The sequence below is a fragment of the Castor canadensis genome, chromosome 5 (genome assembly GCF_047511655.1).
Source record: "Castor canadensis chromosome 5, mCasCan1.hap1v2, whole genome shotgun sequence".
Classification (NCBI taxonomy): Eukaryota; Metazoa; Chordata; class Mammalia; order Rodentia; family Castoridae; genus Castor; species Castor canadensis.
This window is the reverse complement of record NC_133390.1, coordinates 170,187,951-170,215,003: the sequence shown is the minus strand read 5'-3', so window position 1 is coordinate 170,215,003 and position 27,053 is coordinate 170,187,951. Positions and strand designations below refer to the sequence as shown.

At 53.3% G+C, this 27,053-nt stretch overlaps 1 protein-coding gene across 2 annotated transcripts in view; it reads left to right on the top strand.

The window, feature by feature from the left end:
- Positions 1 to 6,149: 6,149 nt before the first annotated feature.
- Prex1 (phosphatidylinositol-3,4,5-trisphosphate dependent Rac exchange factor 1) overlaps positions 6,150 to 27,053 on the top strand; it is a 141,316-nt gene continuing 120,412 nt past the window's right edge. Inside the window, exon 1 of one of the 2 annotated variants that reach the window (XM_020169946.2) lies at positions 6,150 to 6,383. In XM_020169946.2, the coding sequence (XP_020025535.1) occupies positions 6,165 to 6,383 (219 nt within the window). In that variant the 5' untranslated portion in view covers positions 6,150 to 6,164. The remainder of the gene's footprint in view (positions 6,384 to 27,053) is intronic. The other variant, XM_074074951.1, reaches the window with a different exon arrangement.

Genomic DNA, 27,053 nt, shown 5'->3' with positions numbered 1-27,053 from the left:
TGTGCTCAGAAGTGATGTGTGAAACTTCCAGATTTGGTCCTCTAAGGACCAGACCCTCCCTTGCCTTGCTCTTTTTCCTTCTGCTGCTGGTTTGTGGCCCCATGGTGAGGATGGTGGAGCCACAGCTGAAGGGACCTGGGTCCCCACACCTTAGGCTCTCATACTTAGGTTGTTTATGTCTGCACATGACATGAGCTAAAAAAAAGAACTTTTTTTTTTTTTTTGCAGTACTGGGGCTTGAACTCAGGGTCTACACCTTGAGCCACTCCACCAGCCCTTTTTTGTGAAGGATTTTTTCGAAATAGGCTCTCAAAAACTATTTGCTGGGCTGCCTTTGAACCTTGATACTCCTGATCTCTGCCTCCTGAGTAGCTAGGATTACAGGCGTGAACCACTGGCCCCGGCTACATTTTTGAAAAATCACTTGACCCAAGACCTCACCTACACCCTGACCCAGCAAGCTTGCTCAGTGCCTTCCCAGCTGCTTTCTCGTTTGTGAACAGGGTTAACGGAAACAAGATCTTCCAGAATTGCTGTGGTGGAACCTGATGTCACATCCCAGCAGTACCTGATGCAGGATGAGCAGCCAGTAACAGGGCAGGGGCTGCTGCTCAGTGACGGAGTGCTGGCTGAGCACATGTGAGGTCTGGGTTCCACTCCTAGCACCACAAGAAGAAAAGAAAAGAAAAGAACAGGTAATAACTGTTACTAACTAGAGCTCCCCTCTCCCAGCAAAGGCTTCTGGAACTGGCTTGGCCTTGGTAATTTGGAAGGCAGCTGCAGCAGAGGTGGCATTTGGAGAGGATGTGGCTGTTTGTGCCTCGCTCTTGGCTTGGAAAGAAACTGATGGCCCTCAGGAAAAGTTGCCATTGGCACAGCCAGGTGTCTGGGTTTGGACTGGACAGCCCTATTTTTGAGTTTTCCATCCAGGAAACAAACTGGAGGGAAAAAAAATCCCCAAAAACCCAGACACATAAATGTGTGTCCAGTGTGTCTGTTGAAGCCATCTGGCGTTCCTGGCTGCAGAGTTTCAAGATTCAACCTGCAGGTCAGGCTCGGCCTGACTGAGTTGCAGAATTTCCCTGTATGTGCAAACCTCTTTGTGAATCTTTTTCTTCATTCTTACCCCCAATCCCAGCCTTCATGGTCTAAACCTCAAGTCTTTGCTCCATGGGAAGGTGAAAGGCTGGACATCAGGGGCCCCTCTGTGACATCTACGTTTTCCAAGAGAAAGTGAGTAAAGCTTATTTAAAAGGCTAGAGTGGTCCACACTGGGCTGATGCTAATAATTATGTCAAGACAACAGGAGCAAGCTGGGGTTGTGGTTTGCAAATCAGAGCACATGGTCATCCTATTAGTCGTGGAATTGGTGCTTCTAAGTAGGGAGTGACTTGCAGAGGGGCGCACCAGCTAGGATGCTTTCACTGCAATTAAAGAAAATGGAACTCAACTGGATTAAGTAATAGGGAACTTGATTGTTTTATAATACAAGGAGCCCTAGGGCTGGGTGGTTCCACCATTGGTTAACTCAGGAGCTCAGTGGTATCAAAGGTACAGATCCTTTCCAGCTGTCATTTTGCATCTTTGAATGATCAGCAATGTCCTCCCTCCCTTATAGTCTCAACCCATGTTGAGACCTTCAGACATCATGACCTCACCTAGTTAGAATAGCTGAGGCTTCCTGAGGGTCAGGAACATTCTAAGCACTTTAGATCCATTAGATCCGATCTAATGGACTTAAATCTGCACAACAACCCTGTAGGGTAGGAAGTCTTATCGACCCATTTTACAGACAGGGACATTGAAGCCCAAAGAGGTGAAGTCATTTGCTCAAAGTCACATAATCAGAAGGTGGTAGGGCTGGCATTTGAACCCAGGAAGCTGGTCTCTATAGCCACAAGAATGTCCAAAGGCTAGAAAAGAAGGCTGCAAGCTGGTGGCAGAAGGGATTTGAATGGAGGGTCCCAGACATTTCCCTCTCTACTTCCAAGCTGTGTTTCCAGTGCTTTCTGGCACCAACACGAATGATTTGGCAACACGCTGGAACCCTGACTTACTCTGAAATCTATTATGCTCCAATCAGACTTGAGTAGGAGCCCTCTGGAGCCATCTGCTTCCCACAGCCAGACTTCCTTAGGAGAAGTTTGGACTTGGACAGTCGCAGGTGGCTCAGATGGAGCTAGGTGGAAGAGAATTCTATTTTGGGCTGAAGCAAAGAAGCTGGGCCTGTGCATCCAGCATTGGGTTCAGAGGTCCAGATGTTCTGTTGGGTTCCAAGGGTGGAAAGCCTTTTCTGCTCTTCTCAGCAAGCTGCTCTTTCAGTGTTTAGGATGGGGACAGCCCAACCTACTGAGACTCATTTGCATTTGGGAAATGACTGACCTTGACCCTTCCAGCAGGTCAGTGGCTCACTTGGCACCTGGATGGAAAAGAGAATCAGCCCTGGCTCTCTCTTACTTGCTCTTTCTTTTGAACAGAGCTGGGGAGAGGCCTTGCAGAAGCTGAGCCTGCAGCACCTGATTGGGTCAGAGAATGAGGAACTGTCTGTCTGGGGTTTCCAAGCAGCAGTCTGGTCCCTCACCACTGTGACACTTATGCAACAGTAATGCACTGGTATTTCCCAGCACTTAGGAAGTGCATAACAATGGAGGCTGAAACTGTCCCTGAGAGAATTTTCCTATCCTTAGCATGGCTTCTTCCTCCTCTGTCTTTTGCTGACTGAAATGTTTCCCAGCTACAACTTTTTGTAGGCCCTGCCCTACAAATGGACCCTATAAATGGGGAAGGAGGGAGGAGAGATCAGGGTTGAAACAGGAATAGAAGAAAATCTCCCCAGTTTGGGATGGCTCAGTCACATCTGCCTCAGCAAGTTGCTGTGTGCCAGGATTACCTGGGAGGCAGCCAGGCTCTGAACTGAGGGAGTCCCCATTGATCCTGCCAACCATGGGTGCCTCTGTCTGAGTCACAAGGCCGAGGAGTTGCAGTGACCTGTGGCAAAGGTCTGCAGGTGCCACCAATCAACTCTGGTTTTCCAGGCCGATTTTCTGCAGGCCTTTGCCTGGTTATTTTCCTTCTTCCACTGCTCTGCCCCCACGTGCCACAGGCCTGATCTGTGGTGACTCCTGCTGTTCCCACCGGTGCACAGTGGGCCCTCACTACATAGTTGTAAGTGGCAGAAGGAACGTGCTAATTTGTCCTCCTCTGTCCCCTGATGGAAAGGGCTGGAAGGTGATTGCTTGTTCATTTCTGCAGTCTCAGTGTCTCCTGCAAGACCCAGTGCACAGTAGGTGCTTGTGGCACACAACTCCCCACAGGGCACCCCCACAGCCCTTCCTACATAATAACAGAGCCCTGACTTGCTCAAACCACCAAGTCCCAGGCAGTCCCTCCTCTTAGTCAGGGACTATCTAGGGTCACTACCTGACCTAGCTCTGATCTGGTGGGGCCTCTGATAAGAGATAGGCACAGAGCAGAAAGTCACTTTTGTGCTTTTCTTTCCTGCCACTTACCTCCTGTTAGGAGGTGATGTTGCCTTTTCAGCAGCCATCTTGTGACTCAGAGGCCTCAGGGGCTTTTTCTTTGGGAGAAAAAGCCATTGTGATGAGCAGAGCAGGTCAAAGTTGCCTTGATCCATTACTGAGTTCTGAACCAGCCTTAGGAACCAATCTCCTCTGGACATCTTCCCAGATAAGCAATACCCTCATGTTTTAAGCTGCCAGTAGCCCGTTCTTTCTCCTCCTTGCAGCCAAATGCATTCTAATGGATTCAGCACTTAATGCAGCAGCTGAACAGATGAAAAAAGAGGAAAACAGAACAACTCTCCTCATCAAATAAAAAGTAACAAAGCCATTAAAAAACAAAACAAAGCAAAAAACCTGAGTTGTGAATGCTCAAGTCACTTATTAAAAGTTGTGTCATCTTACGGTACCATCACCACTACGGATGGTACTGGGGAGTAAGAGATCTGATGGGGGTCAGGCTGGGCTCCACCACAAATGCTGAAGTGTTCAGTTGCTGTTGGGCAGTGCGAGTGGGTTCTTAGGCAAAGCGTGGGATTTGTGTGTGGACTTGGAAGTAACTTTCCTTGGTCATGGGCACTTGCTGAGTCCCTACTGTGCACCAGGTGTTTATGTCAGACACTTTTCAGTGGTTCTTTGGCAATGTCAGGAGCTATCTTGGGCTCTCACAATCGGGGAGGGGGTACTCCTGGCATCTTGTGGGTACTAGATGCTGCTAGGGCTTGCAAAAATGCCCTCTCCCCAACAAAGATTTATGTCTGATCCCAAATATCAATATCCTGGTGTTGAGAAACCCTACTGTATATCAATTTGCTCTCTCAGACTCTCATTTTACAAATGAGACAACGGAGGCTCTGAGAGGGGAAGTATCTTGGCTAAGGCTGCCCAGCCAGTTAGATTTGGAGCTGGGATATGAAAGCAGCAAGCCTGTTTCATTCCACACCCACTAACTCCCACTTGTGGGAGATATGATTAATTTCAAGTTGAGGCAACTGTGGCTCAGAGAGGTGTTGTGACCAGTCCAGGGTCACACAGCAGAGCTATTCCAGAGAACTTTAGTATTTTGTGAGAAACTTGGGAAAAGGCCAGCCCCCTCTTAGACTGAGTCCACTACCCACACCCAATGATCACTAACTCACATCCCTTTATTCCCTGTCCAGGACAACTTCTCTCACTCACCTGAGCCCCAGATCAAATGCTGCCTCACCCAAGATCCCAAAGAAACAGGTCCTGGGTGGGCAGGAGCTGCACCACTCCCTCCCTATCTTTAGGCACTTAAGAGTGTTTCCCCTGAGGTCAGTGGGAGAGCAATTCTAGGGTCTGGAACTGAGATGGAGATAAATAAGCAGTAATGTTCCTGCCCCAAAGTTGATTACAGTCTAAAAGGGGCATTTAAGTGACTCAGGGAATCCACTGCAGAGACAGTGAGGCGGGTCAGGGACTCCTGGGCAGTTTAGAGACAGGGACCAGGCCAGAAGGTCAGCCACCATGTGCTAATAATTAAGGACAGACTCTGACAGTGACTTCCTAGGTGATGGGTTCCTGTTCCAAGCATTTCCTATGGATTGACCCACAGCCTGTGCGGGACCCCTCTATTCTTCCCATTGTATTGAGGGAAACACTGAGGATCTAGAGGCCAGGAAGCCGGCCCAAGGTCACCCGCCCGGCAGCTGCGGAGGGAGGTGGGCAGACCTGAGTGGCTGGCTCTGGGTCTTAACCTGGCAGGTCCATACCTTCCTCTAAGGCAGGCGGGGACATTGCCTAGAGGTTCCAAGATCATCAAGTCATGCAGAACGGCCTGATCCGATGTTGGGCTTCCCAAGGGGTTATCGCGGGTGGCAGGGCCGCTGCCCCTCAAAAGAGGTGGGAAGAACAGGGTCAACAGGCAACGAAGTTTTGAGAGAAAGAGGAAAAGGAAGAACGAAGAAAGGGAAGAGAAAAGATCGAGCCTGTGCGAGCCTTGCAGGGTCCTTCCCAAGGTCGCAGGAGGCCCGAGGGCACCCAAGGGCCGGGGAGCCGGGGTGTGTGCGTGGGGGGTCATAGCCAGGCAAGGCCCCCCAACCAGCTCCTTCCCGGCGGCGGGGGCGCGCGTGGCGGGCGGGCTCGCTCGGAGCGGCTCGCCGCGCGCGGTTCCAGCCCAGCGCGCCCGGCCCTGCGTGGCGGCTGCTCGGCGGAGTCGCGCGTGTCGGGTGGGAGTGGCGTAGTCCGCGGGGGAGGGGACGCCACGCGTCCGGGAGTGGAGTTGGTGCGCTGGCCGCGGCGCGCGCTGCTCGGCCTGCCGGCCCCGCGGTTCCTTCCGGGGCTTCCCGCCCGCGCCCCGCAGGGCTGCCAACGAAGGCGCCGAGCGCGCGGCGCGGCTTCCCGGGCTCCGGGGCGCGCGGAGCGCCTGTGCGGCGGCAGCGCGGCGTGGCACTTGGCAGACGCTCCCTGGCGGCGGGGGCGGCGGGGGCGGCGGGCCGCGGTCTGTGCGCCCTGGGGACGCCCCTCCGCCCCGCCCGCCCGCCCGCCCGCGCGGCTCCGCCCCCGCCGAGCGCGGCCGCTGTGACCGGCCGCCCGCGCGCCCCGTCCGGGATGCGGCGCCGGGACGCCTGAGCCGCCGGCGCGACCTGCGCGCGGGAAGAGCCGGCGCCGCGCGGCCGCGCAAGGATGGAGGCGCCCAGCAGCAGCGGCGGCGACCCCAGCGGCGACATAGCGGCGGACGGTGCCCATCCCGATCCCCCGGCCCCCGGCGCCGCGGCGCCCAGCTCCGGCCCCTGCGCGGCCGCCCGGGAGTCCGAGCGCCAGCTGCGCCTCCGCCTCTGCGTCCTCAACGAGATCCTGGGCACCGAGAGGGACTACGTGGGCACCTTGCGCTTCCTACAGTCGGTGAGTGTCGCCGGGGGCGCGGGGACAGCCTCCGCCCGCCCCGCAACCTGTGGCCGCGGCCCGGGGGGGTCGAGGTGCCTCGGCGGCGCCCCGAGCGGACACCGGCATCCCGACTCCTTCAGGGCGCGGGGTCGCCCCGATTCGCTCCGGGGTTCCCCGCACCCGCCTGCCCCGGCGCGCTGCCCTTTTGTCTTTTTCTCCCGGCTCCCCGCCTTTCAAATAGTTTTAAAATTAGTTACGTCCGCGAGGCAGGGGCTCCGGGACCCGGGCGTCCGGAGCTTTTCCTGGGACAACTTCTCCAGCCGGTCCCCGCCGGCCACTGGGGTGGGACAGACCTAGAAGCTCCGATCCCCAAACGGAGTAGGATAAAGCCTGGGAGAGGAACAGCGTTGACCAAGCCCCAGGGTAGCACTCCCTGCACCCCGTTTTCTTGGAGCTCGGGGAGAGCGGGTTTCCAACTCAGGATCCACAAGTCCCCCTCATGTCCAAGTTGCACAACCACAGTGTCAGACTTTATAAAATAACACCTGAGTGCCCCCCATGGACCAGGCCCCCTACTTGTGCCTGTAGCAGGTTTGGCCTGTAATTTACAAGGGGGTCGTGAAGTACAGACGAGTATTTCCCCCAGTGTTTAGATTGGGAGAGTTTCACTTCAGAGACGTTGAGTAACTTGCCCAGGGTGGCACAACTGGATAAGTGGCGATAGTGGGCTTTGAACCAGGGCCCTCCCAGCCTGGGCTTTAAACTGCGGTTTTCAGCTGCGTTTCTTCTTTTTCTTGTTTCTTCTGTGAGAGGGAGGAAGGAGCCACTTGCCTACTCTCCTAGGAAGTGAGAAAAGTGGCTGGAGGGCGGAGGGGGAGGGACCGGGTCAGAGAAGTTAGAGTCCAGAGCTGTAATCTCCACACCTCCTGCTGGGTCCTCATTTACTCTCCTCTGGTCCAAGAAGTCTTAATCCTGCATCAGGAAGGGCTGACTCCCGGGTGGTAGCAGTTTCCAAAGACCCGGAGTTGGTGCTGCATCTCCAGCCCTTGGGGAGAAAGAGGGAGACTCTGGAGTCCCCTGGGGCTGCGGTGGCTTGAGGGTGCAGGGAGGCTGTGTGAAGTTGCAGTTCCCATCCCAGGAGGAGGGTGCCAGGGGCCCAGCTCCCAGTGAAAGGAGGTGTGGGGGAGGGGCTTGTGCGGAGGCTTTGAAAGCCATTTGGCCAAAGGACCCTCTGGAAAGGCCTGTGAGAATAAGGCAGGGTTGGCTCTCTTTCCTGTCTCTTCCTCTCTCACAGTCAAAGAAAAGGGGGAAGAAAAGAATCTGCTGGATTTGCCCTGGCAGCTTCTGAATTAAAGATGCAGCCGCCTGGCATCTCTGAGCAGCACCAGGTTCTAGGGAACTCCACTCGCTCCTGGGCTTGGAAGAGAAGCAGGAAATGTACACCGATTTTTATATTAGTGGGAATGAAAACACACTGCTCCCTCCCACACCCTGCCCCAGCCAGTGTGGTTCCCTTCGGAGCCACAGTAATGGTGTTGGGTTAACTGGTTTTAGATTGTCCATGTGCAGGGTCCCAGGAAGCTAGGATAGTGGCCAGTGATTGGAGGGCTACCTTCTTACTGAAGAAACAGAAAGAAAGGATCTCTACTTCCTCATCATCTCCAGGACGCTTGGTTTGCTGAGTCGGTCAAATTCTTGTTGTTGACGTGGCCTTTCTGAGATGAGCTGGTGCTGACTTTGCTCTGGGTCTGGAACCAGTCCTGCTACCTGTGCTGACCTCAGTTTCCCCACCTGTATTCAAGGGCTGGGGAATCCAGGCTTCTTTCCTGCCTTGTCCTTTTGTGTGTCCCATGCTGGTGCCAGAAGCAGACTGACTGTGTAACCTGAGTGGCCTGTGGTCTATGAGCTGCAGGGGGTCTGCTCTGGTTCTTGGGGAGTGGGGGAGTGGCCCCTGAGAACCCAGGGCCTTTTAGCCTGGAGCTCAGTGCTGCTCAGCTGCCTCCCTTGGGCTCAGTTTCCTGTGCTGGAGGCAGGCCTTACAGGCTGCCTGGGCCTCCTCTGTCCCTAGCTGGAAGGACTGCCAGCCAGTGAGCACAAAGCATCTGCCACAGGCTGAGCTCCGAGGGAGATGCCCAGGAGCCAGGTCTGGGCTGCTGCCCTTCGGGAGGGACAGTCTAGTCCAGTGGCAAAAATGAGTGTTTCAAAAATCCAAGCCTGGGGCCTGGAACCAGGCCACTTGAGGTGAGGTCCTTGGACTTAGGACTTTGTGCCTCACTTTCTTCATCTGAAAAATGGGGGATGAGAAGAGATCCTTTTGAAAGTGGGTAAGTGAGCTGTGTAAGTTAATGTAAAGCACTTGGAGCAGTGCCTGGCAGGGAGTAAGGTGTACGTACCCATAGTTATCATTTTGTGATAATGAGACGAAAACAGTGATTAGGTAGTGGGCTGTCAGCATCTAGAGAGTAGGGTGATCAGGGCAGGCTGCCTGGAGGAAGTCGGGTCTGAGTCAGCACTGAAAGGAGGCCAGGGGCTCTGAGTGCATTTCCTTTTGACCCTCTAAACTCCGGCCACAGGAATCAGCGGTTCTTTGGTTCCCGTCCGAGGGCTTTGTGGTTCCTGCAGAGTCTCCCCATCTTTTCCCAGCCCTCCCGGGCACTGGACTACACTCCTTCCATCCCCAAGGGGTCCTAGGCATTGGGAATTTTGTGTATGTTTGATTGAGAGTCACAAAGAGGCAAGGACAGCCTCTTGTCAAGAAACTGACTCTGTCTTGGAGACACTGCAGAGGTTGTGGGACTTGGCCAGGAACCTTGGGTCCCATCTTTTAGGACTGTCTGGCCTTCCCTTTTCTGTGTGTTGTTGGACAGTGCTCATCAGGACAGTGACATGACAGGCATCACCCTGTCACTTGTCATTTACCATCAGAGCACTTTGCATGTGCAGCTCATCTAGCCTCGCCTAAGCAGGGGTGCTGTGTTACCCACTGGCAGGTGAGGAAACTGAGGCAGTGAGTTTAAGGAGCTTCCCTGGGTTACGTAGACAGCATTGCCTGGGTTTAACCGCTGAGCCCAGCTCTCCTGATCCCCAGCCATTCCACAGGACAGCCTCTGGTTTGTACAATGTGGCTTTCACTTGGTGCATAGGGTAACAGTGGGATTTGAACTCAGTCTGTGTGAGCCTCACCCTCTGTCCGTGCTCCATCCTGCCACTTGACCTTGCCCCTGACCTCTGGAGGGTGGGGACAGCTGAGGAGGCCGTGAGGCTGCTTGCGTTGTCTTCTGTGCTCGGGGGTCTGTTTGTGGTGTGGGGGTTGGGAATTGAGTTAGTGTAGGAGCCAGGCTGCTGGGGTTCAGATTGCTAGCTCTCCCCCACACCAACTGTAGGTGACCCTGAGAAGACCACTGCCTTGCCCTGTGCCTCGATTTCCCCATCTGTACCTAGGGTACAATGTGGCATCTGTGTGACAGGGGTGTCAAGGAGCTTGGATGAGCCTGAGGTTAATACTCTAGTGCCAGGCATAGAGTAGGTGGCCAGGAAGGTCTGGTGGCTTTTGGGGGCTGTATAGCAGTGTGGGGTGTAGGTGAGGTTGTTCCTTTGGAGGAGATCGAGTGAGTCTTCAGCCTGCACCCCTTTTCCAGTTTGCAAGGGGAGACCTGGGCTCCTGCGTCAGCTGAGCAGAGGTGGTGGAAAGACAGAGAGCCTGCATGGTGGGCAGAGAGAACTGGGGAGGGGGTTCTGAAGGACGCCCCTTGGCTGAGGAGGACAGAGACCCGTCACTCCCAGGCACCCAGAGGGTCTGCCCAGAACTGACTGGCCTGGGGTCTCTGAGGAACAGGTTGTGGACAGAAAGCTCCCAGAATGCATTCTGTGGTTCTGCTTTCTGGGGGGAGGAGACCAAAATTTTTCTTCTCATTGGAGCTCTGCTTGCCAAAACAAGAAACTGTGGTTTTGTGTTATCACTATTTGTTGTTTTTTAAAAGATGGTTTTTTTTTTTTGGAGGTGCTTGGGTTTGAACTCAGGGCCTTGTGCAGGAGCTCTACCCCTTAAGCCACGCCCCCCCCACCCCCGCCCCGTGAGATTTCTACCCTCCTTGTGCCACACTGGGAAGGAATGTTGGGGGGGAGGAGCTCACTTTTGATTCCTAATAATCCAGACAGAGTGCTCTGCCTGGTCCTCGGGGGAGTTTCTCCCAAGGATTATTTGGAAACCAGAGTGCCAAGAAGCGTAGGTGACTTTTGGAAAATCTCCAGTAATCATGTTTTCTGTGCATACGGCTACAGGGAGGGCCTAAAGGAACACATAGAAGGAGGTGTGTCTTTGGAGAAAGGCGAGAAGATAAAGAAAGGGAAAAAGTGTACGAAGAAATACACTTGCAATACCTTTTCATATAAAGTTATGCCTCTGTGTGTGGGCTTACCTAACCATTATCCATTTACACACCCTGTGGATTGCATTTTCTATGTATTAACTCAGAAGTTGCTGGAAACAGACACAGAGAGGCCCAGTTGGTTTTCTAAGACTGCACAGCCTGACAAGAACTGTCATTCGAACCTAGTGGTCTGGCTGCATAGCTGACGGTCTCTACCCCTACCCTGAGCTGCTCCAACATGGTGCTGAGGTCATGGGCAAAGTGTCCTTAGGTGACTGACTGCCTGCCTTGAGTGCATGAGAATTAAGCCAGAAGGTCCAAATTACGTCAGCTTTGGGATGCCAAGGAGGCTGGAGCAGGAAGCCACTGAAAACCTTTTGATGATCAAAACCTGTGTCAGCCTGGGCCTCCTTGCCTGTGTGGGGCAAGTAGAGCATGGACAGGTAGAGATGGGAGATGTGAGACTGTTTTCCCTGTGCACAGGTGTGCAAGGCAGCTGCCGTACCTTCCAGGCAGTATGTGCAGACGTGAGGATGCAGCCCTCCGCAGGGCTTAGTCCCTGTCCCAGTGGAGTCAGAGCTCAGTGTGTGACACAGAAGTCCAATCGTGATTATCCTGGTGCTGCCCTGGCGGCTGGTCATCTGTCACTTTCAGGAGAGATGGATGGCCTTGGTGTCCTGGTTTGCAGGACCTCTGGGGTCCCCCTTTCTTGAGAGTACCTCCTTTATCGGCTTGCTGGGCTTTTCCTCTCTGCAAAGAACCCACATTCTCTGCCAGGTAGCACCCTGAAGGTTTTGAGTTAGGTCTGAAGCAGGGTGTGCTGGCTGCAGGGGACCTGGCATTTCAGGTCATTGGTGGCTTTTCTGTTTCCCGACAGACAAGGCTTTGGCAGGAGAGGTGGCAGGTTAGACTGATCCTCCCCACCGTTCTCCCAGGCACAGGGCCAGGCCAAAGCCAATTGTCATGCTGGCGTTCAGGAGACAGAGTTTGAGAGTGAGCCAGGTGGGTGGTAGGTGGCTGAGCCTTGGTGTCTGCATGTGAGGAGTTGTGGTCTACAGAGGTGACGCCGGCCTTGGCCTGGTTAAGGGCATTGGCCCTGCAGCTGGTCAGAGTTCCTTCCCCAGGTCCCCCTTGGTGGCGTATGTTTTTCTTTAGGGACTGTGTCTCAGCTAGAATCCAAGGGCCCATTTAGGGGGTCCATGAAGATCATTTTTGGCCCTACCAGCTGATGGGGGAAAATTCTGTCACTCTCCCAGTTTCAGTTGTGTTGGCATTTTGGGCTGGGTAGAGGTTGTACTGGGGTGTCCTGTGATTGCCAGCTGTCACCATCTAGTCCTAGGAGCAGCCCCTCCCCAGTGGGATGGTCAGAAATGTCTTCATACCTTCTCAGGTGTCCCTGGGCGTCTACACTTCCCAGCTGAGAACCACTAGGCTGAGTCTTTCGCCACCCCGCCGTGCTCAGACATTCAGGCGTTTACAAGAGATGTAGCAGTGTGGACCATCTGACTGCTGTGTGTGTGTGTGTGTGTGTGTGTGCGTGTCCGTGTGTGTGTCTGTGTCTGACTGCTGTGTGTATGTGTGTGTCTGACTGCTGTGTGTGTGTCCGTGTGTGTGTCTCTGTGCATGTGTGTGCGTGTCCGTGCGTGTGTCTGTGTGTGTGTGTGTGTCTGACTGCTGTGTGTGTGTGTGTGTGTGTGTGTGTGTGTGTGTGTGTGTTTGGGGAAGTAGCCAGATGTGACCTGTGCTTTGTGCCCGGCCTTGAGGCCCTCATGGCTCCTAGTTAAGAGCACAACCCAGGCTGGCAGACTGGCTCACTTAAGTGGTAGAGCACCTGCTTAGCAAGTGTGAAGCCCTGAGTTCAAACCCCAGTGATACCAAAAAATGGGGCAGTCTGGGGTGTAGAGCATGTGGCAGACCATGCCTAGTAACTGTAAGGCTCTGGGCTTCAGTCCTCAGCACACACACACACAAATCACAGCCCAGGAGCCCAATGGCCAGAGTTTGTCCCTGTGTGACCGGGGCACAGCACTTTGTCTCTTGGAGCCCCATTTCCTCATCTGTAAAGTGGGGGTGAGTGTGTGATGGATCCAGAAATGAAGGAAATGAAGTGAGGGTGTGTGGTGCTTTCGATGGGGTGGTGGCATGTCCAGGCTGAGACCTGAAGGAGGAGGTTCTGGGTCCCTGGGCACTAGGTGCAGGCCGGTCTCGCAGGTTCTCCTGGCTCCATGGAGAAGCCGGGAGAAAGGGAGCCCTGCAGCCTCGCCGTGGGCACTGGGAAGTTTATTTTTATTTCTTGGCTCCTTCAGGAGCAGAAGGGAATCTGTGCTCTTCTTTTGTCTTGTGGTCAACACTCAATCTGGGTTTGCCGCCTGGCTCCTTCCCCAGGGTGGAACTGACAGCCGATCCCTTGATCCTGCGCCAGGGGAAGCGAGGCTCCTAGGGCTGAGCTGAGATGCTGGTGGAGGCAGGTGGCCACAGGCCACCAGGGCCTGGGGTCTTCTTCCCTTCTGCTGGGGACGGTGGACTCCTCCTGGCAGGAATGTCTGAGAGGAGAGTGAGGCCAAGGTCAGAGCAGGGGCAGGCAGTGGATGCTATCATTTGCTAATTCACTTATTCACTAACTCTTTTCATTCAGTTAATGAACCTACTATGTGCCAGGTCCTGGCATGTGGCTGGAACAAGATGGACAAGATCCCTGCCTGAGTGGAGTCTTGAGACAACAGAAAGAGCACTGAACACAAGAGTCATGATGATTTCACTGAGGCCCCACTGTGTGCGGGCACTGCTCTGAGCACTTGCATGGACTGTCCCTCTGGTCCCTGCAGTACCCCTAGGGGCATACATCTTATTACACCTGTTTTGCAGATGGGGAAACTAAGGCCCAGAGAGGCTGAGTAACTTGCTAAAGTCCACGCATCTGGGGAGAGGATGTGGAGAAAGGATGGGGTAAGAATGCGTTGTGCTTTAGATGGGGTGGTGGCTGTGTCCAGGCTGAGACCTGAAGGGGGAGGAGCTGGCTATGGCCATGTGGCTCCCTTGGGCAGGGACCAGGCTGCCCGGTGGCCGTGTAGATTTATTCCTGGTGGTGTGAGGAGCCCCTGTGGGTTTTCAGCATGGGCGTGGCAGGTCCAGCTGATGCCCTGAACACTGGGCTTGTGCAGTAGTCTTTTAAACTCTCTGTAGCCACCTCCTGCCTCTTGTCCCATCCCGGAGGGATGTACCATACCTTGCTTTCCCCAGAGAGACCCCTGCTGTTCCCAGGCTGCTGCATGAACTGGACGGCTTCTGTCCCCTGCCGAGGTCTCAGCTTCCTGTGGGTTTGTGTCACCAGGTGGTTAGGGCAGGGGCCCTGGTGGAGGACACCTGAGTCCACCACACCCAGAGAGGAGCTCAAGCCGTTTGTGTTTGTGGCCAGTGTGCCACAAACTCTGGGCTGGGAGGGCTGTCGGTGGGCGAGGGCCCAGCTTCCTGTGGTGGAGGAAGACACCCCTTGTTTGCTGCTCAGGAAGTGAATTTGCCTGATTCTGAACTGTTAGGCAGGTCTTGGCCTCCAACCTCCATCCACAGCCTCACAACAACATGTTGTCATGTGGTGGCAGCTGTCACCTCTGCCCTGGGCTGACTGGGCAGACTCACTTCACAGAGGACAGCTAAGGGCGGAGAGGTGGAGTGGCCGGCCGGGGGCTGCAGCTGGCTCCTCTGCCCTCCCCAGGCACCCATTCTGCCCTGCATGGGTCCCGGAAGGTCCGTTCAGAACCTAGCCAGGGACACCTCCCTCACTGAGAAGCTTCAGTTGCCCGCGGTGCCTCTCCGCTGTTTGGTCATTCATTCTCTCCAGTGTTTTTAACTGAGATACAATTCACGTGCTGTAAGGTAAACCTCACCCTTTCAAAGTATGCATTTGGAGGTTTTGAGTCTATCCACAAAGTTGTGCAGTTGCCACCACTTCTAATTCCAGAACCTTCTCTTACTCCTCACTCGGCCCCTTTAGCCATATTCACCCTTTCTCAGATGCACCAAGCACGCACCTGCCTCAGGTGCATGCTTGACACCAAGTATACACTGAAACTATAAATCTTACGCACCAAGCTTTCTCCTGCTCTCTCTGGAATGCTCTCCCCCCAGTATCCCTGTGGCTCACTCATTTACCTCCTTCAGGCTTTCGCTCAGCTGTCTTGTGAGCAATGCCCAGTGCCCCTCCTCACCACATCCTATCTCCCGGCCCTGTGTACTTTTCCCGCTGGCTGCCATGGACACTTGACCCACTGTGCACTGTCTGTCTTCTTTTCCCAGAGCATTAGCTCCACAAGGATGGTGAGGTTTATCTCTTTCATTCACCTTGTCTCTCTGGCCCCAAGAATGACTCCTGGACATAGTAGATGTTCATTAAATACTCGTTGAAAGAGAAGTCTGTGTGTGTGTGTTATTACATAGCGCCACTGTTCTGAACTATGGTACTACTCAGTATTTTTGTGTGACCTCTGGGGACCTGGACAAAATCATCACTGTTCTCTAATATAAGCAAAGCCATACGGGTGACGGTGGACTGAGGGACTTGGTGCAAGAGAAATTTCCGCCGTATGGCATTGAGTGCAAGTGCCGAGGTCCGGGCTGGTCTGTGGAGTCAGACTGTCACGAATCTGATGCTGTCCTGCCCTCTGCGGCTGTGTGACCCTGGGGGAGGAGCTGCCCTTCCCTGAGCCTTGGTTTCCTCATCTGTGACATGGGTTGGGCACTTGGCTTAGTGGCTGGCATTGGCTCTGTTTTTTTAGATTGTCTTATTTATTTGTTTGTTTATTTTCGTAGCACTGGGGTTTGACCTCAGGGCCTCATGCTTGCTAAGCAGGCGCTCTTACCACTTGACCCACTCAGCCAGCAGATTGTTTTATTTATTTTTTTAAGTTTTTTTTGGTGGTACTGGGGTTTGAACTCAGGGCTTCATGGTTGCTGTACAGGCACTCTTCTGTGTGAACAACACCTCCAGCCTGAAATTGTTTTAAATTCTTAGAATTTCCCTACTTTCTGCACACGACAGTCACAGCAGGTCATCTCCAGGACACTGCTTGAAATGGACAGGTCAGTTAGTGTTGACCAGGCAGGCTTGTCCTTTGGCCTTGGTCTCCCTACTCTGAAGACATTGGGGAGCAGGTGCGTCCCGGGCGTGGAGCCCAGGATGCCGTCTATACTCTGTTCCAGGGGCCCCATCCAAAGATTGAGCAAAGTCACTCCTACCGTGAAGTCACCCAGAAGCTGGAAGAGTGCCCTGCTCCTTGCCTTCTGGGGGGACTGTCACATACCCTGTCTTATTTGCACCCTCACAGTGCTGTAAGGAGACTCAGTCCTCAGGTGACGTTGCTTGCCCAGGGTCACCCAGTGATGTGATGCTAGTTATCTGTGACAGCCTAGCATACTGCTACAGCTTCCGTGGCTTCACACTGCACCTTTTCTTTCCTCCACGTTTCTGTGGGTCAGAGGCTGGGCACAGTGTCACTGGGCTCTGCTCTGGCCTCAGGAGCTGCAGCCCAGGTGTTGACCAGGGCTGTGAGCTCCTCTGAGGCTGGGGTCGGAAGGGGGTTTGTTTTGTTTGGTTTTGGGCCTTGGGGGTCCAAGCCAGGACCTCTCCCAGAGCCCCACCCCAGCCTGGGGCTCTGTTTTGCATTCTGGGCAGAATTTAGGTTGTAGTATTGAGGCCCCACATTCTTACTAGCTATAGACCAGTGATCACTGTCCTCTCCTAGGGCCACCCTCAGATCCTTCCATGTGACTGTATCACAGCATGGCCACCTCCTCACAGGTAGCAGGCAAACCTCTTGCTTCAAATTTGTCCTTTTAGGAACAAGCTAGATGTGTCCACCACACAGCCCTTAACTTTTCCTCCCTAATTCTCTTTTAAGGCCTCATCTGATTAACCCAGGTCCACCCAGAGCAAACTGAGTTGGGACCTTAATTACATCTACAAAGTCCCTTCACCTGTGGTATATACTGTACTCTATCAATTAGGTGTCATAAACTAAGTGTGCCTCAGCTCATGTCCTCAGTTCTGCTGACAAGGGGGGCATGTGTGTAGGAGGACGAGAATCTTAGGGCCATCTCTGGACTCTGCCAGCCAACAGTGGTTGGTGGTGGATTTGAACTCAGGACCGACTGATTCCAGAGGCTATGTTCCGATGGCTGTGTTATATCTACTCACTCTTTGGCCTGGCTGGAATGACCACAGGATAAGGTGACTGGAGGGCTGTGGAGCCATCTGGGTTCGTGCTGCGTGAGGTGGGGCATGGGTGGGGTACAGTTTCTCTCTGGCAGGGCTTGGTCTCCCTAACAGGGCACACAGATCCTCTGCATCTCTTGAAATGCTTTCCTGATTGGATTGTCTGGGAGGTACCTGGAGCATGTGCCCCTTGGCACTCTTCTGCCTGGGGTTTGGGCTCAGAGCCAACTGTGGGGCCCTTGCCCACCTGTCCCTCTGAGAGACAGTGGTAAGGGGTACCCTACTTAACTCCCTGGGGAGGGGGAGCTGGTTTATTGACTTCCACATATTGGGGCTTTTCCGAGTACCTTACTGGGTATGACTTCTAGTTGAATTCTGTTGTGCTCAGAGAATGTGCCTGTGGGTTTCTGTGTTTTGAAATGGATTGAAATTTGGTTATGACCAGCACATGGTCCAAATTACTGACCAACTGTTTCCCGGCATTTGAGAAGAATGCGTGGTCTGCAGGGGTCAGGGGAGTGCCTTACAGATGGCTTCCAGGCCAGGTGGCCAGTGGTCGTCCACAGCCTTGCTGGTTTTGGTCGATTGCTCACTGAGCAGGCTGTGACTGCAGACTGTGTTTCTGTTTTTACTTCGTGTATTTCCAAGTTGTTTGTTTCAAAGTTCAGTGTGATACCCAGTGATGGTACTGTCTACCTGGTAAACTACTGCTTGATCATCAGGAAATACTTCTCTCTCTCTGTGCTCTTTGTCTTGAAGTCTTCTTTGTTTGATACTATGATGGTGGTGTCATCTTTCTTTGCCTTCTGTTTTCCATCTTTCTCGTTTCGGCCTCTATGTGTCTTGATTATTTCCAGTCCGTGTCTTACAGGCATCATGCAGTTGGGTCTTGCTCTTTTAAATCCATCCTGACAGTCTCTGCCTTCTAATTAGACAGTTTAGCCCACGTACATTTAATGTGGTCATTGACAGGGCTGGGTTTAGAGCCAGTATCCTGGTTTGTTTGATAGGACAGTAAGAATCATAAGATGTCCCCTTTCTCTCCTAGCCCCACTCTACTTGAGGTGGAAGGAAGGAAGGAAAATGGAGGTCCTGGCTTAGAAGGCACTGTGGGATCTGGCCTGGGCACATTACACCAGCCTCTTTTCCCCCTCGTCACTTGTTCTGCCCTGGCCTCACCAGCTTGCTTTCTGGTCTTGAACTCACTCCGCAGGTCTGAGACTTCTCGAGCTCTTCCCATGGCACTAACTGGCCATTTTGACTCCTGATTTGCATGGGGGCTTCTCCCTTTCTCAGCTCCCTGCTCAAGGCCACTTCTTCAGCCTCCCAGGCTCCCTTTTCTCCTGAAGTAACCTTGGCCATGTCACTGTCTCCCATTGAGGCCAGGGCCTGTCTGCTGTGGTCACTGGCCTGGCCCCATGGCCAGTGCATAATAGATGCCCTGTTAATTTGTTGAAGGAGTGAATGCATGGGTTAAATGGGGTACACAGAGTGACAGAGGCCTTCCTGGTGGTGACCTTGTCTGGAGAATATGAGCCCAGGTGGGTGGTCACCTTGGATGAGGCTCCTGGGCTGCCTGCCTTGGCCACACCGGGAGGGCAGAGGGACCCCAGTGTTTGATTTGCCCGTGAGGGAGCTGCGTGTGGCCAGCAGTGGCCAGGCTGCTGACTGGGCTGTGTGAGATCGATCTCCCCGTTACAAAGTGGTAAATGCAGTGGGGTGCATGTGTCCGAGGGACAATCCCCCATCTGTCCATCTCCTGCACCATGTGAGGTAAGATGGTGTTTGCGTACAGAGCCCACTGCGTGTTCTGCACCTCTCCGTGGATGAAGGCACAGAACCAGGTGTGGGCGTTTATGAGCAGTTTAATGCAGCTTTCGTTCTCTCCCCACCCTGCACACACATTGTTGTCTGGATCCACTGCAGAGTAATTTTGTACCTAGGCCCTAAATTTTTCACCATGTCCTCAGCACGAGTATCCTGTTACGTAACCACAGCCAAGTGGACACAACCTCGACACTGAGTCATGCATCCCACAATCCACATTCGCCTCCCAACAACCTTCCTTCCCTGCTCTCCCCCAGCCCCACACGTGACACCCCAGGACCAAGGAACCCTCCCTGTGTCTCAAGCAGTAGAGCGTCTGCCTAGCAAGCGTGAACCCTGAGTTCAAACCCCAGTGCCACAAGAAAGGAAAACTTTAGTAACGGGCCTCCGCCTTTGTAAGTCTGACCGAACTCATGGCTGACACTCCCTGGCGGCCCTGGGTACCTGGCACTTCCCAGGGCTCCTGAGGGTTCACCTTCAGATTCAGATTTCAGAAAAGGGAGCAGGGAGGTGCTTTCAGTGGGAAGTCACTTACTGTGCCTGCTGAAGCAGAGCCCCTCACCACTGTATACTGCGCTGCCATGGGTTTCAAACTGGGGGTTCTCACACCAGATCAGGCCCATATGTAGGTTTTTGTCAACCCTGCACGGTGTTTTAAAATTTTCTTATTAGTTGCCAACGTTGAAAAATTAAAAATTTCATACAAAAATCTGTATTCGGTTTATTTATTTATTTAATTTAAAAAAAGTTTCTTTTATTCATATGTACATACAATGTTTGGGTCATTTCTCCCCCCTTCCCCCTGCCCCCTCCCTCTCCCCCCACCTCTTCCTTCTCCCCCCCCACCCCCCCTCGCTACCAGGCAGAAACTATTTTGGTTTATTTATTTATTTATTTATTTATTTATTTTGCAGTACTGGGGCTTGAACTCAGGGCCCACACCTTGAGAAACTCCACCAGCCCTTTTTTGTGAAGGGTTTTTTTTGAGATAGGGTCTCGCACACTGCCTGCGCTGGCCTCAAACCACAATCCTCCTGAACTCTGCCTTCTGAGTAGCTAGGATTACAGGCGTGAGGCACCGGCACCTGGCATGGTTTTAAATAGTCAGAAGAAGTGTTCCCACAGGTAGCAGTGGCTGGAGCTGCTGGCAGCCACCCCGCTGCAGCACCTGGGGCCTGCAGCTGCATTTGCCACCCTTCCAGATGTGCCTTCAACACCAGCATCCACTTCAGTTGCCACTTTCACTGCCCTTGTCCTGCTGACTTTGTTTTTAGTTGCATAGTTGAAAGATAAAGGAATTTTCCAAACTTTGTTTCTATCAATGGGAAAAGCCAGGTGATGGGTTTCTGTCAGGGGAGTGTGTGTGTGTGTGGCCTTGCAGGAGTTGGGGGGGTGGCAGAGCCACACTTCCCAGGGAGGAGCCAGGGCTCACTGCCTTTGCCATGGGCCATCCTCAGCCTCCTGTGTCTGCCTGGCCAGGTGCATTTGCGTTGGGGGTCTTCTAGCACCTGGGTGGGTCCTCCAGTTCTCTGAGGGGAGAAGTAGGGGAGAAGATAGTTCTCTCTTAGAGGGGGTGGTTCTGTTACCCCAACTTCCACTTCCTGTGGCCTGCGGGTGATCACAGCCTTTTGTTTTTGCAACATCAGCTGTTAGACAGGATGTTCCCACATCTGTCTGTCCTACTTCCTGCTCCTGTGCTCCCCTTGGAGCTCCTGATGCAGACCCCAGTGAGGAAGTGACGGGCTCCTCCAGTGGGTTCTTGGTGCTGTCTGGGCCTCCTCTTGGATTGCAGGACCCTGACGGAGCCCCATCAGGCCTGACCCCTGCCTGTGTCTCCCTCGCACAGGAGGTTTTGAAGCGTTACCAGGATTCTCCTGGTGTGAGTGACAGAAACCCATCTCCGCTGCCTTCTGCAAGGGAGGCCTGAGTTAGTGAAGGGGTCTCCCTCATCCCTGACCCCATCACTGAGTTAGGCACCGGGTCCCTCTACCCCGGACGGGCAGCCCTCTTGTCACCTTCAACACTTTGCTGGGGTCCTGCCTCCTCTGTGGATATTCTGGCTTTGGGCATGGCCCTTAGAATAGCACCAGTGCTCACATGTCCAAGTGTTGTGCTTAGTGGATACTTGCCAAGCACAGTTGTCTGTTTCATAGATGAGGAAGCAGAGGCTCAGCAATGTTCAGTAACCCGCCCAGAGTCACACAGTGCCTTGTCTCTCTCACTAGAGACTCAGCCGTGTGTGTTTTGTCTTCTCTGAGACAGTACAATCTGGGTTTGAATCTAGGCTCTGAGCCTTCTGGGTGTGTCACCTGAGGAATTGGCTTAGTCTCTGTATCTGGGGGGAAGGTATTCCAGGCACAGGAAACAGCGGGTGCAAAGGCCCTGAGGCAGGAACGTGTTTGAGAAAGAGCAAGGAGGCCAGAGGGGCTGGTGCCAAGTGATCCAGGGAGAGTGACAGGAGGTGAAGCCAGGGAGGTGCCTGTTGGAGGGGGAGGCTGGCTATGGAGAATAGACTGACTGTAGGGGCGGTGGAGGCTGAGGGAGGCAGGACCTACAGTAGCTGGGGAAGGGCTGCTGTGAGGAGGGGAAGCTGGAGTTGGGCGTGATTGAATGTTAGTTAATTGCCTCATCTCGTGTCAGGTCCTGTGTCACTCACTAGCTGCGTGACTGAGGGTCCATCCAGCCTCAGGCCTCTCCCCTTACAGTGGAGTTGGTAGTGTTAACTGTTCTTGGCCGTGGGGTGAAGTATGTTGGGGTGACACATTTGAAGGGCTTCCCCAGGGACTCAGCAAGTGCTTTGAAATGCCAGCGTGAGTGGCAGGGATTTGAGGCAGCTCCAGCTTGCCCCAGGCTAGGCGACCCCCCTGGGGTCAGCCCAGGGAGCGTCCTTGTTCTCCACCCTCTCCCCACCCCCAAGGATCTGAATGAACAGAACCCCAATGTTCCCCAGCACTCACTCCCGCACTGGTGTCAAAGGCTGCTTTGTTCCCGGTGTGAAGCCTTTCAGAAAGAGGGCGGTACAGGCTTGGTGTGGAGTCGCCTCTGGAGGAAGGTGTCCCTGTCCCACCCCGTGCCCCCACAGCTTCTGCCCTCATTTAGGCCACGGTGCCGTTGATCTGGTCAATCCTGTGGGATGAAAACTATGTACAGCCACATTTCTGCCAAGAAACCACTCCAGTCCCTGTCCCTTTCTGCCCTTAGGCTGTGACACTGGGGCTGGAGTGGCTGCAGGGGAGGAGGCAGTAGTGTGGGTGTTAAACACCAATTTTTTTTTTTTTAAATAGCCTGGCAATATCTTTTTGTTGTTTGTTTTGTTTTTGTTTTTGAGACAGGGTCTTGCTATGTACCCCAGACTGGCTTTGAACTTGTGATCCTTCCAGAGTGCTGAGATCATAGGTGAGCCGGGCTCCATGCCTGGCTTTGGCAATATCTTTATTTTACTTTTATTATTTTTGTTGGCACTGGGGTTTGAACTCAGGGCCTTCCTTTTGGTAGGCAAATGCTCTACCTCCGCCACTGCACCAGCCCAGAGATATCTTTAAAAGTAAAAGCCTGTGGAATCCTTCTGCTCAGTTCCTTTGGGAATCTATTCTATAGAAACAAGAAAAATACATGTAAAGATGTAAACCATAAAGTTGTTTATTAAAGTTGTGTTTATAATAACAAAAATGGAAGCACAGGAGTGCTTACTAGCAGAGAAGCGTCCAGGATTGCCGTCGGGATGCTAGGCAGGGGTTTGAAAGAATGAGCTTCCTCTCCTGATGGCCAGGAAGGGCTGCCACGCATGCTGGTAAGTAAGGAAAGCTAAGTTGGCTGGGCATCTTTGGCTCCCGCCTGTAATCCTAGGTACTTGGGGGGTTGAGATCAGGATGATCAAAGTTTGATGCCCGCACATGCCAACAGTTTGTGAGACCCCCATCTTCAAAACAACCAGAGTAAAATGGACTGAAGGTGTAGCTCAAGTGGTAGAGCACTTGCTTTGGAAGCAGAAGCCCTGAGTTCAAACCCCAGTTCTCCCCCTCACCCCCCAAAAAAGACTAAGTTGCAGGGTCAGAAGCAAAAAAATGGCTCTGTGTGTGTGTGTGTGTAGGTCAGCTTTCCGTCACTGTGACAAAATACCTGAAGAAATCACCTTAAAGCAGGAACGGTTGATTTTGGCTCATGGTTTTCAGGTTACTGCCCATGGTTGGCCCAGTTGCTTTGGCGCCTGTGGTGAGGCAGAAAATCAAGGTGATGGGAGCGTGTGGTGGAGGAGGCCTGTTCATCTCATGACTGGGAAGCCAGAGAGAAAGAGGAAGGGGCTGGAGTCCTAGTATTCCTTTCAGGGCACACCCCAGTGACATCACTTCTTTCCAGTAGACTCCACCTCCTAAAGGTTCTACCTTTTCATCCCCCAGTAGTGCCACTGGGTGGAAAGCACGTGTTAACATTGGAGTCTCTGGGAGACACTGTACCAAACCAAACCATCACAGTGTGCATTAGTGTTGAGAGAGATACTGCAGGATGCACCCCAGAATATTAACAGGTGCCTTAGGCTGAGAATGGGAAGGGAGCAAAGAAAGGTTTTTACTCTTTGTGTACTTTTCTGTATTGTTACATTAGTTATAATTAACACACTATTTTTCAAATTAATGCAGACTAATACTAGAACAAGACAGTTCCTGGCTTCTCTCCCTCTGAAACGCTGAGGTGTGTGTGTGTTTGTGTGGGAGGATGTTGGATTTCCTTCATACATGTTGTGTGGCACACTTGTGCATGTGAATGGGACACTGCTTGGGTCCTCTGTGAGCTCTGGGTCTTATGGGGTCAGAGACACAGTGAGAATTCCATTGTAATCTGCTGTGTGCCAAGACAGAGGCTGCTCTGCCCAGGGAGTCCCTGTTACCAGCTCTCCTTGGGAGCCTTTTGTGGCCTCCTGTTTCTGCTTCTTGTTCCCTCTCTGCTCTGAGCACAGCCCGGCCTCCAGGTCTTTAAAGTGACCATTACCTGTGCCAGCTGTGGTCCCCAGACTGCAGTGAGGCTCAGCTCAGGTGTCATTACCTGGGAGGGGCCTTCCTGTCCATTGCATAATTGGACTATCCCCTACTCTGCATACATCCCCTAGGAGCCACTCCCATTCCCCAGCATCTGTGGCTCTCCTCTTCCTCCCTGGTCCTGCCTCTCTACATCACCCCAGCCCACCCCACCCTCTGCCTGGCATTGGAGCTGCTTGGGTCCACCTTGACCTTGGCATCCCTGATGCTGAGCCCACTGCCTGGCACACAGTGGTTTCCCAAAACAAGCTTGCTGCTACCTTGTCAGGGCCTTCCCAGCCTGAAGGACTAGTGTTGGAGAGGCCCTGGTGCATTATCTTTTAGACCTGGCTCCTCTGTTTTTTTCTTTTTCCCCCCACAGGAGGGAAGTACCAGGGATTGAATTCAGGGCCTTGCACTTGCTAGGCAGGTGCTCTACCACTTGAGCTATGCCCCAGTCCTTTCGCTTTTAGTTTGTTTCTTGGATAGGGTCTTCTGCTTTTCCTGTGCTATCTTTGGACCATGATCCTCCTACCTCTGCCTTCCCCATAGCTGGAATTATAGGTGTGCATCACCCGGCTCCTCCTTTTAACTGGCTGTGTGACCTGCGGCAAGTTGTTTCACATATTTCAGCCTTAATTTTTGTCCTCAAAAAAGTGGGAATAGTAGTAGTGTGTTTATTAAAAATAACAGTCCATCCCTCTAGAATCCTTATACCCCTGAGATGAGCCAGGATAGGCAAAAGATGTTTCGTGTGCTGTTTGGCACTTAGTAGATGCTTGATTAAAACTAGGTGTCATTAATAGGAATGAAGCAAGTCTGGAAGAAAATGACCCTTTAGAGAATGGCATGGTATACCAGTCCACATATACAAACCTGCCCACATACCACTGAGAGTCAGGAGAGTGGGTGGCTGAGCAGGTCCCCTGAGTTCAAACCTGGGCTTTGGATGGTGACAACTGGACCAGGTCTTTTCCTCACAGAGCCGCAGTGAACATTTCAGTGGGCGGTGGGTACTGGTTCTTGAGCCAGGGCAGTTTTGTCCACTGGGAGACAAGGCAGTGCTGGGATGACTTTTGTTGTCACACAGTGTGACAGATGTGTGATGGTACTGTCACCTAGTAGACGAGGTGAGAGGTGCTGGGAATGTCCTGCAGGACCAGGAACGGCCACCGCAGAACGTGATCTGGCTCTAGGTGTCTGCACTGCTGAGTTTGAGAAGCCCATCTCCAGGTGTGGTAAAGGCTCCACAAATGTCCCATCTTAAACAGATGGGGAGGTGGAGGCCTGGGGCTGTCAGGATCTGTCTAGAGCCTCATTGTCGGCTGGTGTTGGAGCTGGAATTAAAATCCAGGGCTTGGTCCTTGCAGGCTGTGGCCAAGTCTCTTTTATTATTTTGTGGGCCGGGGTGTTGAACTCAGGACTTCATGCTTGCAAAGCTTGAGCCACCCCTCTAGTCCATTTTGCTTTGGTTATTTTGGAGATGGGGTCTCACAAACTATTTGCCTGGGCTGGCTTCAAATCTTGATCCCAATCTCAGCCTCCCAAGTGGCTAGGGTTACAGGTGTGAGCCACCAGTGCCCATCTGGGCGGGGCTCTTGGGAACAGGCAGCCATGGGGCTACAGGGGGAGGTGGTAGCACTCTCAGCTCAGGCTAGGCTGCAAGTCCAGGGGTAGAGACATCCCCCATGCTGAGGAGACTCAGAAGTCCCAGTCCTGCACTTGCTGCTGACTGCCTGCCCTGGCTGTCCAGCTCAGTGCTAGCACTGCTCATCTGCCATCCCAGTGACTCCCTGGGCTGAGCTGCTTTCTCAGCTCCTCTTTGTGGGTCAGGTCTCTGGCAGCCTCAGCAGGTAGGGTGGTTGTAAGTCTGTCCTGCTGGGCAGGAGCACGTGGCATCTCAGTGACCACCTGGCCTCATCTGTCTTTCTCTGAGCCTCAGTTTCCCATTTGAGCAGTGGGCTGGGGAGAGCACTTAACTCCCTCCTGCCCTCGCTCTGCATCAGGGAGGTGGTGGCTGTGTGTCTCCACTGGGTACTGCAGGCCACCTCAGGAGAAGATGTGCTGATGCTGCCTGCCACCATCCCCAGCCGCTGGCATTAGGGGTCTGGTGACAAGGCAACGGGGATGGCCCCTTCTTCTGTGCCTGGAGCGTTCTGTGCCAAGCTTGTCCTGCTCTGCCTTTTCCAGTGCCATCCCTTTGCTGGCCTCTCCCACATTTACCCTCTGCATGGCCTTGTGCTGGCCTCCAGGTGTCGGTATTTGGTAAACTTCATTTTAATATATATATATTTTTGGTGGTACTGGGATTTGAACCAGGGCCTCATGCTGACTAGGCACTGTGCCACTTTATCCATTCCACCAGCAAGGTGTCAGTACCTGGTTGGTACCGGATATCTCAGCCTGGTGTCCAGTAGGCACTGAGGACCTGCTGTCAGTAGGTGCTCTGTGGACATTCGGAAAGTGAGGAAGGAAGAGCCACCCAGATGTCATCACATGTCACCTGAGATCCTATCACATCACAGATGTGTGTCCTAGGAGTCCAGTCTGGAGGAGATGACCCCATCTGACCTCCCCGTCTGATGCTATGGGTGGGAAATGCTTTAACAGCTAAGTTAGCTCAGCCTGTTTGGGTTGTAAATGCAGAAATCCCAACTCAAATGGCCTTTAAAAAAGATGATGGGCTCACTTGACTGAAGAGGAGTGATTTCAGGAAGTGCTAGATCTGGGAGCTTGCTTGCTTGACTCCAGTACCATCCATGAACCAAGTACTGCCCAGTGTGGGGAGAGGCAGAGCTGTGATTGGCAGGCTGGGTCACATGCTCACTGAAGATGGGAGTGAGGGTCAGCTACTCCACAGCACATGGACATGAGCAGGACTCAGGGCTTGACTTTGAGGAAGTTGAGTCACTGGGAGCCATGGAAGGGGCTGGTCACAAGGATGCTGGTTTGCCTGGCTGTGGACTTGTGTGTTGCAGGTGGTTGGGGGGCGGAGTGGGGGAATGTGGGTTTTGGTGACAGGTGGCCCTTCCCGTCCTCTCCCCACTCCCTGGCCTTCACCTCACTCCATGGCTGTTGCTGTGTTCTCTGTCCCCATTCCTGGAGGGGCTCCAGATGGTTCAGCTTCTGTTCTCCCCCTGTTCCCCCAGCATATGCCATCTGAAGAAGGAAGGGTCCTGATGTCCCCAGTCCCTGCCTGTCTGCTGCTGGGTGGAACTGGGGCGCACAATTGGTGTGAGCATGGCTTCACAGACTTACCTCCAGCCTTTTG